Source organism: Limulus polyphemus, unplaced genomic scaffold (assembly GCF_000517525.1).
Source record: "Limulus polyphemus unplaced genomic scaffold, Limulus_polyphemus-2.1.2 Scaffold15, whole genome shotgun sequence".
Lineage (NCBI taxonomy): Eukaryota > Metazoa > Arthropoda > Merostomata > Xiphosura > Limulidae > Limulus > Limulus polyphemus.
In genome coordinates, this window is record NW_013665625.1 from 1,656,897 (window position 1) to 1,670,354 (window position 13,458).

The window sequence follows — 13,458 nt, forward strand, 5'->3', positions numbered from 1 at the left end:
AAACAAACAAACAAACTTTCACACAGATGTACACTGTGTTGAGAAGTATATTGACAGTTAAAAAAAAGTCTGTTATTTAGACATACAACACATTGTTACTTAGCTGTTTTTTTTTACATGCTGGTGAGTTTACTAAGTAAAAAAGGCGAACCTTTAAGAACACAGGAACTACACATAAAATGTATTTTGGCAAATAATACCTGATATTTAATCACTATTAGTCCATAATGTAATTACAACACCAAGTTTCGGGCGATTCACAAATATTTTTATCTCGTTTTATTTCTATCTAAATAGTTTTAAAAGTGAAAGTACGTATCTACTTAAAAGCAGACTTCGTGTAAAATATAATTTCGAATTTTCGTTTACGTATGTGTTGTATTTTGTGAATAACAAATTCCTATTAACTCTGAGTGTGTTTAAATTATTAAAATATGAAGGAATATACACTATTCAAGGTCTTGGCCGCAGGCATAACAAAAACGTTTTATTGCTATGATAAGCCGAATACGTTAAAGGTGTGAGTCCAAAAGTAAAAAATAATGAACCAGTATACGCTCTTCTTGTTCTTCTTAGGTGATCAGTGTAAAAATAATGAACCAGTATACGCTCTTCTTGTTCTTCTTAGGTGATCAGTAAAAGTGTAAAAGATCATGTCATGTTATAACAAAAAATAAATTTCAAGAATGCCCAGAAAAAGTACATGTGAACTCAGTGTGCATTATTTTTAAAATAGAGGAATTGGGCAAAAAAAAATTTAGTATTAATTATATTTGTCTATCTGAATGGGAATGTAGCGTCACTGCAAGTAAGCTTCGTAGTACCTTGGCAGAATAATGTTTCTGTGACTTAATGGTAGAATCAGAACGACTTACGTCGATCAGGTTAGATGTTATTCATGATCCTATTTAGAACTACTTTGCTGTTGATATTTAATGAAGGTAGTTGATCACTTGTCCCTTGTATAATGTTTTCGTTCCGTATACTGTGTATACACGCCGATGTATTATGTACTGATATTATACGGGTTGTGTTACATGTACTATACGTATTGTTTTATATTTTATAGAAACCGTGGGCTTATGGCCCATATTTAAAGAGCCGCTGTACTGCAAATTTAATGCTTCAACTACTATTTTGCATTTTTTTAGTTTACTGATCATTGCCGCTATAATGCCAATTTAATTTCTTTAACCAAGTTACGAACGGTAATTAGTAGGCCTACTTATTTACATGCTCTAATGTAAGTCAAAGCAAAACTTGGGAGGTCGCTTTCAGGGAATCCCCGTTGAATTGTTTTTCACAAAATACCCAGGTTTCCTAAGAGGTTGGATGAAAAGTTTTACCTTTGTGGAATCCTTGGAAAGGAGACGATTCGTTTGGCACCAATTAGAAATTGGTGAGTCCAACAGTTTAGGAGAAGAAGTTTTCGGGAAATCCCCGGATTCCAAAAGGGGGTGGGGTGGAAAATTTTACCTTTGTGCAAACCTCGGGATTTTATTATATAGATATATGCAATCATATTTTATACTACACTATGAAGTTTACTTTATGTACGACCTATCAGTTACTTTGCACAAAAATGTGCAACCTTTACACGTGTAGATATCCATATAGCAATTATCAATATTAGCAATAAATATTATTGGTTATTTGTTCCCCAACCCACACATTGTTTAGGTGCCTGCCGCCCACAACTGGAAGTACTGAACGTGTCAGGGTCTATTATCCCTCGAACGCTGGACCTTTCGATCCGCAGCTTGGAACTCTAATTACCATGCTACCTCCGAATGCACTCCAATATGCCGTTGGTAGCATTGAAACACGTCTATAGTACTTACCAATATAGAGGTTCGTTACTTATTCTGTATATTTCATTATACCGAGTCCTTGATTTTAAGCTATAATAGTCCCTTTTGACAAGTGACAAAATCAGAAGTTATTAAATTGAAGAATTAGTCAACACTAATCACTTACTAAAATTGATATGATTTTCTGCCTTTCAAGCTCAACTCTCACAAATAATAACAGACTTTTTAGATTCTTTTGTATTATAAATAATTTAATAAAGCGGCAAAAAAAACAACAACGATATGGAAATTATGGTAACCAAATTATTTCCTTTTTCTTTTATTTAAAACACTAAACATATTCCAAATAACCCTCTAGCGCAAAAAAATATAACTGTTTTGCCTTAACTTTAGAATTAGTGTTTAGATAAAAAATACACTTACTTAGCATGATCAATTTATCTCCTCATTCTCTTAAAATACATTTCAGTATCGGATCAAAAATGTATGTTTTCTATTTTTTTATAAATAGTACCTTATATTTTTCAATCGTTATTTCTTCATGAAGTAATTATTCCATTAAATTTCACACATTTATTACACGTTGTCTAATTCCCCCTACGCCTTTTTCATAATAATGTAGCAAAAGGTTGTATGTGAGGAGAGGAACACCCCTATACACTATAAATAAAAGTCAAGAGATACAGCTTTTGAGTGGATTGTATATTTTTATCTAACTTTTTTTACGACGTGTCGACCACTAGTGTGGCCATCATCAGGTAATTGTATCTATTTTATGAAAAACTACGCGAGCATTTTGTTCCGATTTAGAAAACATATAAGAGTGACACCTGTGTTTGATTTAAATTACATTTTAGTTCACAAATAATTAATGCTTCTTTCATTTTTCTTCTATTAATGTTGTTCTCATTGCATAATATTTTAAAGTTGTTAATTTTAATTGGGTGTTGATTCGTTGTGCTGTGTTCGTAAATGTGTTTAATTTGTGTTCTTTATGTGTTTTTTTATTCAAAACCGAGCACTAAAATCAAAGATCATCCTAGGAAGGTTTATTCTGATAACTTCAACGATGGAAGTATCTACAAGTATAAATGCGATCGATGTGATATCACTTACATAGGCGAAACGGGACGCAAAATAAGCATTAGGATCAACGAACATAGCAATCCCATCACAGATTTACGAACACAGCACAACTCAACATCCAATTAACATTAACAACTTTAAAATATTATGCAGCAATGAGAACAACATTAATGGAAGAAAAATAAAAGATGAATTAATATTTCATGAACTAAAACCCAATTTAAACAAAAACTCAGGTGTCACCCTATGTTTTCTAAATTGGAACAAAATGCTCGCTCAGTATTTCACAAAATAGAGACAGTTATCTGATGATGGCTACACGAGTGGTCGAAAAGTCGTAAAAATGTTAAATAAAAATAAATAATTCACTCAAAAGTAGTATCTTTGGACTTGTATTTAAATGTTGTATGTATTTTATACAAAACGATAAATTCTATATATTAGAACAATAAAACAATTATTTCTTGTTCCAACTAAGAAAAATAGTTCGACTAATTAAATAAATATCCTTTGAGTATTTTATGTTTCAATTAAAACTGAAATAAAACTACCCTTTTTTTCCCACAGATCCTTGGTAAAATATGTTATATATGTCATTGGATTTTGATTTTGTTTCCTCAATACGAAAACCTTTGCATTTCTCTACACTATTTTAAGTTCCTTAAAAGAAATTCTCATCCAGTATGGTATAGCAATCAGTTTTTTTAACAAAACTTTAACCCTAAATTTTACCTCCCTTGGCTAAGATAAACGATCTTATTTTATTATTGAATATGTATGCATCTACTTATAATAGCAGTTACCTTCCGTTTTGTGAAGTAAGCACCACGCCAGGTCAAACAAAAAATAGCTCAGACAAATGGCCATAGTAAATTCTTGTTCCGGGGTATTTGGTTCACCTGGAAATGAACATTAAGGCATGATAAAAATATTTATCCAATTCCATTTACTGTCATTATGAAGGAACTCACAATAGCAAAACTAATGCTAGAAATAAATTATTCTGAATGTATATCTAAAATGACGACTAGCATCAAGCATGTCGTGATCAAACCTTCAACTCAGCTGTGAGAGCAGCTGTATAAAATACATATCTGGTGTTTGAGATTCTGAATTTGCAATAATCTTCTTAAAGCACATTTCCTATGTTCTCAATTTCGCCTTTCAGTTTATGTATTTAAATTGTTATTATAAGGTCGATTTCGAAAAAAAATTTGTAACTGAAAGATAATATTTTCTGATTCACTAAACATATAACTATATAACTTTTGACGCCATATAGAAAAAAAAAAAGCATATACATAAATTAGAATACAATCTACCAATTAATGTGATATATATATATAATACAGTAAAATAGAACTATTTGAAGGTTAATTATTGAGTAACACTTAGTTTGAAAAAATAAAACAGTACTTTTATCATATATTATATACATTTACCAGATGGCGCCACAATAGTTCGGTAACTTAAATTCTTAGGAAATACTTCGGAAAAAAAATGCCTTCCAAGTCTGAATGGAAGTCCTCCTAACACATCTAAAAAACTCTGTAAGATTTAAGTTAGTCTTCCATTATAAACCTGTTCTAATAAACCTAATTAATTTCTTCTTGATAATTACACATTGGAGCACACTTAATATATCAACCATAAAGTTATTTTCCTACATGTAAATGAATTTGACTCTCCATAATAGTAATAACAAAACATCGACCTATTTAAATTCGATGACGAGGAACCCACTTTGATACTAATAATGGCTGGAGACGGCTTGAATGGGTAATGAAGAAAAACTTTAATATACGTTTAATATAACAGCAAATGTACAACGTTTCAACAAGGTACCTGATGATGACAAAACCTTGTCGAAACGTTGCACATTTGTTGTTATGTTAAACTTCTATTAAAGTTTTTCTTCATTACCCATTCAAGCCGTCTCCAGCCATGATCGACCTATTTAGCATAGAACGAGCGTACCCAGGTTATAATGCACCTGATCCTCGTAGGTCACTTAAAACCTTGACCTAAATCCCGTTCCAGAATACTGCCCAGAATAAAGCCGCAAGTTAGAATAGGCCTTTAACTATGGTTAACATTTTCCTTACAAACACCAATTCTACCATATCTAAGAATCATAAGATGAAATTAACATAGTGTTTCTTTCTAAATAACGTTAACTATTTATATTATCTCAAAGTACCAGAACATTTAATTTTGTTTGAGATTTTATGCTGCACAGCATAAAGTTTGAATACTTTGACCAAGATTTTCTGCAATGCGACTGCCTAATCTTCTCTAATGTTACATCTTTTGAGTTTAAAAACGTATCAACCGATATGAAATGGAAAAAATATGTGCTAACTAGAATGAACAACAGATCTGTTACTTTTGGGTTCTGCACCTTTCCATGTTTAAAGTAATAAAGTGATCGAGAGCAAACACACTACATGTATTGTCCACTGTGGAATCTACCGCAAATCTATTGGCAATTCATTAATCTTTCGAAGGAAAATACTTTTAAATAAAGCTTATTACCAGAAATCCACGCTAACAAAATTTAGCCACAGCTTTCAGATATTACAGTTTCACGTAGTTTAGCTTTTAAATAAAAGTTAAATAATAGGTTTCAATACCTTGGTTATTTTATTAGTCCAAAGACAAAAGCATGGCTTACTGTTCATGCTTAAATGTCATAAAAAAGTACTATACAAATGTGTATGTGTGTTTTTTCTTTTCTTAATGGTGCTGGATATTCTTTGCGTTTATTTGGAAACTGTTTTGGTGTATTAGTTCTTTCAATCTAAGATTGCCTACATTAAAAAGCGCCTTTAAAACCTGTTTTCTTCATACTCTTAGGATGGTTAATTAATAATCCAAGTAAATATATACTCTTAAAATGACTACTTTTCTCTAGATAAAAAAATATACACTGATTAGCTAAGAAAGGAGATACTTACGTAAATATTCGCACTAAAACCGTTAAGTTTTCATTATGACAAACATTTTCAACCATTTGTTACATTTTTGTTACTTCATAAAACATAAACACATTATTTTTTTATACACTGTGGAGAAATTGGGATTTCAAGGCTTGCACTTTTCTCCCCCCCCCTCCCAACCTGTGGCTCAGCGGTAATCATGAGAGCTTATAACGCTAAAATCTGTGCCTCGATCCCCGAATTAGTACAGCAACGACCATTATGTAGCTTTATGCTTAATTAACTACTAACAAACAAGTAAAGCCTTTCGTAAACTTAAAAAGTGCTCCAGTCAATAGTATTTCACCCAAACCTTGGACTGAAATAGTACTATGATCAATCCCGTAAAACAGGTAGAAATATTTAGTTTTTATGTCGCGTCTCAATTAACCTTTTCTCGTGTAATATAGACGCGTTACTGCTGTTTGAAACACATAATCATACAATTTATCAAACAGACTTAACGTATTCTGAGTAGCAAACTATTTTGTTACAAAAAAGGGGATTAGACAATGTTCTTGACTGAAGTTTTAACAAAATAGTGTGCTACTCAGAATATTTTGTGATAGTCTTAGATGTACAGAGGTGGGTCTCCAACTGCTATAAATATATATACAATAGCTTGTTGCTTGAGCATGACGAAACTAGGTTAGTTGGATACTGGGTCACCTTGTTAAACACGTCACCATTCTTGTCCCAGTGAGTATTTGTATACGTTTGAACCTGTTAAACTTTCGAGAGTTATAGACAGTTTTCATCTCGTAGCTCTGACTGCACTAACATGTAGTCAATATCCGAAACAAAAATCTATGAAATAAAGTTATTTTCATTTTTATTGCATTGTCTTTTATTTACTCATGTTTGCGCTCCTATGAAATGCAATAACAAAAGTCGAAATATAGATGAAAAAAAAAAAACAGATGAAAGATAAAACAAGTATACTCTAAGGACCTCTATACACATTGATAAGTATACAAATGACTTACCCATATTAGTTAGAGGCCAGGGGCCTACCACAAACGCGTTCCACGCTGATAGTGCAGACACTGTAGTTCCATGAACTATAGTAACTAACCTACAATGCCACTCGGGTTTTTTGCCCCTGTCTAAATAGCACAAAATCCAATAGAGACCAGTCCAGCCGATGGTACCAAATAACACAATGGTCCAAGAGAAGCAGGGCATTTCTTTGCTTTTCACGTTTTCCGTTTGGTGTCTATTGAAGAAATGTAATTGAATGTTCACATATTTTCTGTGTTTGTACAAAGTCAACATGTGTGGACAGAGATAAAAACACAATTTCATGCAAATGTTTTTTAAAATTTCAACTAACAAATGTACAACAGACTTTCTTCGTAAAAACATTGTAAACATACCCTAGTGTGTGTTAATTGTTTGCAAAAGAATACCTTAAAAACAAAGCTAAAAGTATAAATCTAGTAAAAACAACAGCTTTATAAGAACTGAATAAGAGAAGCATTGTTTGTATGGTATAGAAGTAAACATAAGCCAAAATAACTGGTGCGTTTTTTTTGTAATTTAATAATATTAAAAATCTGCTTATTTTTTAAAATTGTTTATTGACTATTTCGATACATTTGAAATATAAATTTCAACTTCCAATATCACATAAAAAAGGTACGCTATAAATCGAATGGACACTAGTTTTTTCTGGAAATAAAAGTGAAACCTTAAAATATACCTTCCAAAATGGCAATAAATCTGAGCTTTGTGTTTTTATCATTCAAATTTAAACTTGTTGCTTATACTTACCCCCCCCCCCCCCCCACACACACACACTCGCTATTCTATACACCAAATAGGCATTCGATCGTTAGATATTATTATAAGCTATATTTTTAATGTTGCAACTTGTTTGTTAAGATCAAGTACGTTTGTGGAAGTGGACCTAAAACATCCTAGATTTCGACGTCAAATGTTCTGGTACGTTCGAGGGTAGATTCAAGCATTATTAGATATGATGAAATTATCAAGAAGAAATAGCTAAGAAATTTAAAGAAGACCAAGAGGGGACAATAGAAAATTAAAAAAGACCACAAAGAACCAGTCAAAATATTAGAAGAAAGTGCAAGTATTTAACATGGAAGTTAAAATAATGAAATAAACTACTTCAAGAATAATTAAAATCAAAAATAAATTCATTTGACGACAAGATCGATAAAGCTATAGTGGCATTCTAGAGGGATTACAACAAGTTTAAAGAAATGTAGAAGGACATCAAAGAAGTACAGAAAGTTTGTGACGATAAAGTTGTGAATGTAGAAAAAGACACGAATGAAGTAAAGAAAGACATCAACAAGGTAGAAAAGAGCATTATTGAAGTAGAAAAGAACACAAGTGACAGAATAAAACATTAAGACATTGGAAAATGAATTAGTAAATGTGAAGATTAAACCAGGCACACCTCTTTCGGCATCGGCTCAGAAGTTCCAGCCTGAAATGCCATCTGCTACGATATATGGAATAGGAGAACTTAGGTGGTCTAACCTATTACCACTGCTGCTGTTGCACTTGTTACTGAAGGACCTTCCTGGACTACTCCAGCCATGACGCTAACAAATCCAGTTCCCGAATTTAGGTGGTCAATTAAACATCGCCTAATCGAGAAACCAACAGACTTTAATGTTAAGGTACCATGGGAGGTTCATGTAGAAATCATTTCCAGAGTAAACTGGTGGAACAATAAGCAACAATACATTAATTATGCTGCCCAGTTAAAAGGACCAGCTTTGCTTACATTGGTAACCTTCCAGCTGAAATCCATAATAACTACAAAGCATTCATGGCCGTCTTATCCAACAGGTTTGTAGTTTCACACTTCAAAACTGATATATTCGTACACTAGATATATTATGGAAAGCTTGCAAGTAGAGGTGTGCTTTAGACGTTACAATCTTATGAAGGAGCCTTTTACAATGGGAGCTACGCTGCAGGGCTATGCCAAATGCATGATCGGAAGTGAGGCTCTAAATCATTTTAATATAACATACTCAACCCCTGTATTAAAAGAAGGTTTGAATTAATTTTCAGGTTTTATTCTTTATAATATAATATAAACATGTAGATGGGTGGAGGGTGAAATACAATATTGTGAAATTAGAAATTTTCTAGACATATATACATAATAAATATATTTCAACACAAAAAAGTATGTTCTATTTAACACTGATAAAGATAAGGATTAAATCTTATAAGCTAGAAGAACCTTTCGGAATTGACCGATTTCCTGTCTTTACTTTACAAGAAGACTATCTTACTGGTTTGCTAGTATTGCTGAATGACGAATAAAATTAATTAACGTAAAAATAAATAATAAACAAACAACTGGTGTTAAAATAAATAAATAAATACTGTTATCAATCCACATCCAAATTCTGATTTGGAAATGACTCATATAAAACGGATAATAGTTACACTTCACAAACTTCATTTAATTCACACTGTAACAGCTGTTGTTTGATAATATAAATAAGTGCCTCAAAGCACCAGTGTGGTATCCAAGCCAACCTGATCAACCAAGGTATTCGGTAAAAATACTCGTCAGCACTCTTCTACAATCTTCTTTACATTTATTTATTAGTTATTAACATTACTAACATTAATTTTTAAGTAACTGACTAAATAATGAATTGTTTATAATTTTTTATTACCATGGATGTTCTCAGTGGTGAAGATTATTTGATTTAGCGCAAAATTACACAATGGGCTATTTGTGCTGTGTACTCTAGCCCCGATTTTAGCGTCATAAACGTAGTGGCAGAGAATCGTGAACTTGCAAAATAAGTGCTATTTGAATTGTACAGCGTAACTTAGGTATCTTTGCTACATGTGAAAGTCATTAAAAATTACCTGTTGTTAATATTTTTGTTTTCTTAATAAATTGATTTATTTTGTTATAACTTGGGTTACCGATTACTTAAAGCGTGCATAAGCTGTGCTAAGATCATTTGGTTCTTCATCAGTAAAATGCTCTTGGAGTCATCTATTACCACATCTCGCTATTTTCTGAGATGGAATGACGAAACTAATGAACAATTACAGTACTCCAATTAATTCATTAATTGTGTCCGGAACAGATGTGAAACACGTGCTTTTTACGATTGAGTTTTATTCCTGAAAACAAAGCACGTAATAAAGTTAGGTATGACGCATCATACACAGATTTTTTGCACCTACATTTGAAACTTAACAATTTAATGGCTCTCAGCCATTAGGTGACTTCTCTTGTCAAGTACAGCTTATATAGGTCTATCCGTGGGAGTTTGTGGAGACGTTATAACTGTAACTATGACAATCAATCCTGCTGTGCGATTCAGAGTAGCCGCAATCGTAACACATGCTAATGACCAGTTGCTATCCCTCTAATCAGGAGTTATAAATTAGAGTGGCTATGTCCGAACCTTAGAAATTTCTGACCTAGCTGTGTAGCCCATATGCCGCATAAGGTGCTGTTCAGACTTAAAATAACAAATGTCAGCTTACTGAATTGTGTTTGTTTGTATGTTCATGTGATAACGTAAAACACGAATTCCTAAATATCGAAAAATAACAACCTGTGAAATAAAAATTTTGGCGATAGTACCATACATTATGCACGCGACGTTCCAGAGCTACAGCACTATCTATTAATACCAGTGTTGAGATAAATAAGGCCTTTCATGTAATTATTATAATACAAGCTCTGCTCTTTCGACTGTAATTATGTTTTTATTAGTGTCATATCCCTGCAGCGATCATCATTTACTAATATATTTCCTTTTGAAAATAAAACAACTGATAAAAATAATTGTCGTTTACTATACTATATATAAAAAGTGTATTTTAGAAACATACCAATTACCATGTGCACAATCAGCTATAGATGGTAAGTGGATCTGGAACGTTGTGGGTTCTTTCACCCAAATCCTAACCCCTTACTCAAGTTATGTATCTATTCTTTTGATAAGGTCTGATCATGTATTATTTGTTGATGCCTGCATGATCCATAATAAAAATGTTATATTTTTACAAGTTATCTTGTCAGGATTGTGCAAAGCTATACGTCTTTGATGAAATATAGATAGTTGTGAAATATACACATACGCACGCACACACACATATATTTAAATATAGCGACTAAATAAATAGATTCAATAAAATTTATATATATATAAGATATTTATATCCCTTCAAACATTAAACAGTTTCTACTACAATTCAGTAACCGTATTATAAGAACTGAAATAATATGGAAAAAATACCTATCTCTCAGCAAGCAACAGTAGGGGTACCACCCATAGTCAAGATCGTACGTTGTAAAAACCTTGTAAATATATAGTTTTTTGTCCTCACAAATCAGAATTTTTAACTTATTTTATTTTTATTAAGAAGACGAAAAATACATCCTTAAATAATTTAGCATAGCACATCAATCTATTAGAATTAAACAATATTTGATAAAATGCATGACAATATAGACTCAATATAATGTATCAGCTGTTTAAAAACACATTGTAGCTGTGATATACTTTATATAGTTCATTGCTTCTGAACTTATAAACATGTTTATAAGTATTAAAGCTTTTCAATCATGCAGTAGTCTGAGTGGAACTTTACAAAGGCGGTTATTCCTCTGTATGTCAAATTATATATGTGTACATTTAGTGTAAAGATCTGTTCATTCATTTTAAAGAAATACAAATAACGGCTTATAAGTAGCGGAAGTCGTAATCACGCCCATAAATTTCCCGCGAAACACAATACTACGAAACGCAACGTGAATAAAATGATAAACACTTACCAGTCTTATGTTGAAGTTATTCTTAAGGTATGAAACAGTGGAATACTGAACTTAATTAAATGGCATCTTTCCATTTTCGGTGCATCGCTAAGAGAAAACATTTATTTATAAAACAAATGATGTTAAGTTAAAGAACTTACATGAACACTCCCCGGCAACGATACCTCTCCGTTGTCTAACACGTTACTTCTGTGTGCTTTCAACAACACGCGATTACTTCTATCTTCTGATTGGTCGACAAAATTACGTATATTCTACAAGCTAGTCGGGTGACACAACATCCTCTTTACTGGACATGACCTAGATTCCCTTCAATCGCTTCTCTTGGATTTAAAACATTCCGTGCTGGAACTGACCTAGAAACAAACAGAAATAGTTCCCCGATGCGAGAATTGTGGCAGAAGAAGTTCAGCGTACCGAACTGTAAATAACAGAATCTCGCTAATTTTAATCGGCTGTTAAATTACTATTATACTTTAATAAATATTACTGATCTAAATGCATAAATAGATAACGTTCAAACACGTTCTTTCTTTTCTAACGTTAGTTAGTCTTTCCTCACTTATATTATTGAAAACTAAAAACATAATTTATAAACTAATAAACTTAATTTTGCATAACAAGTGGACTAAACTTAAAAGTGCATAATCTAATAAATCAATACTCTCCTAATTATAAAGTAATTTTAATTATGCCTAAATATGTATGTTTACTCGAGTTTTTAAGTCCTCCTACAAAGTTTTAATAAAAATTACTTAAACTTCTGTATATAGGCTTTTGACTTCCGCGCAACATAATAATTTTTTCCCCCGAAAGAGTCCTAAAGGAGCCCTAAAATAAAGGGATTGTTGGGTTCTTAAGTTTGATTTTTACTTGAAATCTTGTATTACGTAAAGAGCCTTTCAAAATAGTAATCTGTATTTAGATTTTGAAAACTTTCAAGTTGGGGTCTCATGTGGAGGTCAAAAATATTCTGAATTCTCTCTCAACTGGATAGACGGATTTACGTGAACACTGACATTAGGCAAAAAAAAAAAAAAAAAATTATTTATCTAATGGGCGGCCTCAAATGGAGATTCTGGTGTCTCTCCCAACTGGATCAACGGATTTGTGTGAACATTAGCATTAGGCAAAAATGTTTTTATTTTTTAATTTATATAATGGGAAGCCTCAGATGGGGATTTTTGGCTATTCAAAACAAATATGTTCTTTTAGATTTTGGAAATTTTTAATTTTCGCCCCTCATTTGAGGATCAAGGGAATTGGAGGACTCTAATAAGTGGCTACACAAAGGCACATGAGATTTGATAAGAATATATATAGTCATTCAGAAGCAGGCGTGTAAATTTTCCGCGGGTAATTTATTAGTTAAAGATATTTTCAGCCGTAAACCGAATACCGTCTCATGAGGGCTGTCTGCGCTATCCGTCCCCAATTTAGCAGTGTAAGACCAGAGGGAAAGCAGTTAGTCAATCACCACTCACCGTCAACTTTTACCAACAAATGTGGTGGGACAGGGATTCGAGCCCGCGACCCTCAGATTGCGAATCGAGCGCCCTGACCACCTGGCTTAAATTAGCATACATATGTATGTTTTATTATAGTAAAGTACTGTACTATCTACATGCAGACTAGTTATTAATTGTTAAATTATATTACTAATTTAAACAACTCTGTAGAACAACAGTATATTAGCTATTTCAATATTTGGCTATCATATACGTGCATGTATGCACTACTGGAATAACATGTTGGCATGCTCCATCCTTCTGGGGTGCTTTTC

General features: G+C 32.5%; 1 protein-coding gene across 2 annotated transcripts in view; it reads right to left on the minus strand.

Moving 5' to 3' along the window:
• Positions 1-11,866, minus strand: part of LOC106457274 (transmembrane protein 136-like) — a 20,678-nt gene extending 8,812 nt beyond the window's left edge. Inside the window, exons 1-3 of one of the 2 annotated variants that reach the window (XM_013916667.2) lie at positions 11,816-11,866; positions 6,862-7,091; positions 3,701-3,796 (exon numbers count right to left, since the gene is read on the minus strand). In XM_013916667.2, coding sequence (XP_013772121.1) covers positions 3,701-3,796; positions 6,862-7,060 — 295 coding nt within the window. In that variant the 5' untranslated portion in view covers positions 7,061-7,091; positions 11,816-11,866. Of the gene's footprint in view, positions 1-3,700; positions 3,797-6,861; positions 7,092-11,675 lie in introns of both variants that reach the window. The other variant, XM_022383365.1, reaches the window with a different exon arrangement.
• Between the last annotated feature and the right edge of the window lie 1,592 nt (positions 11,867-13,458).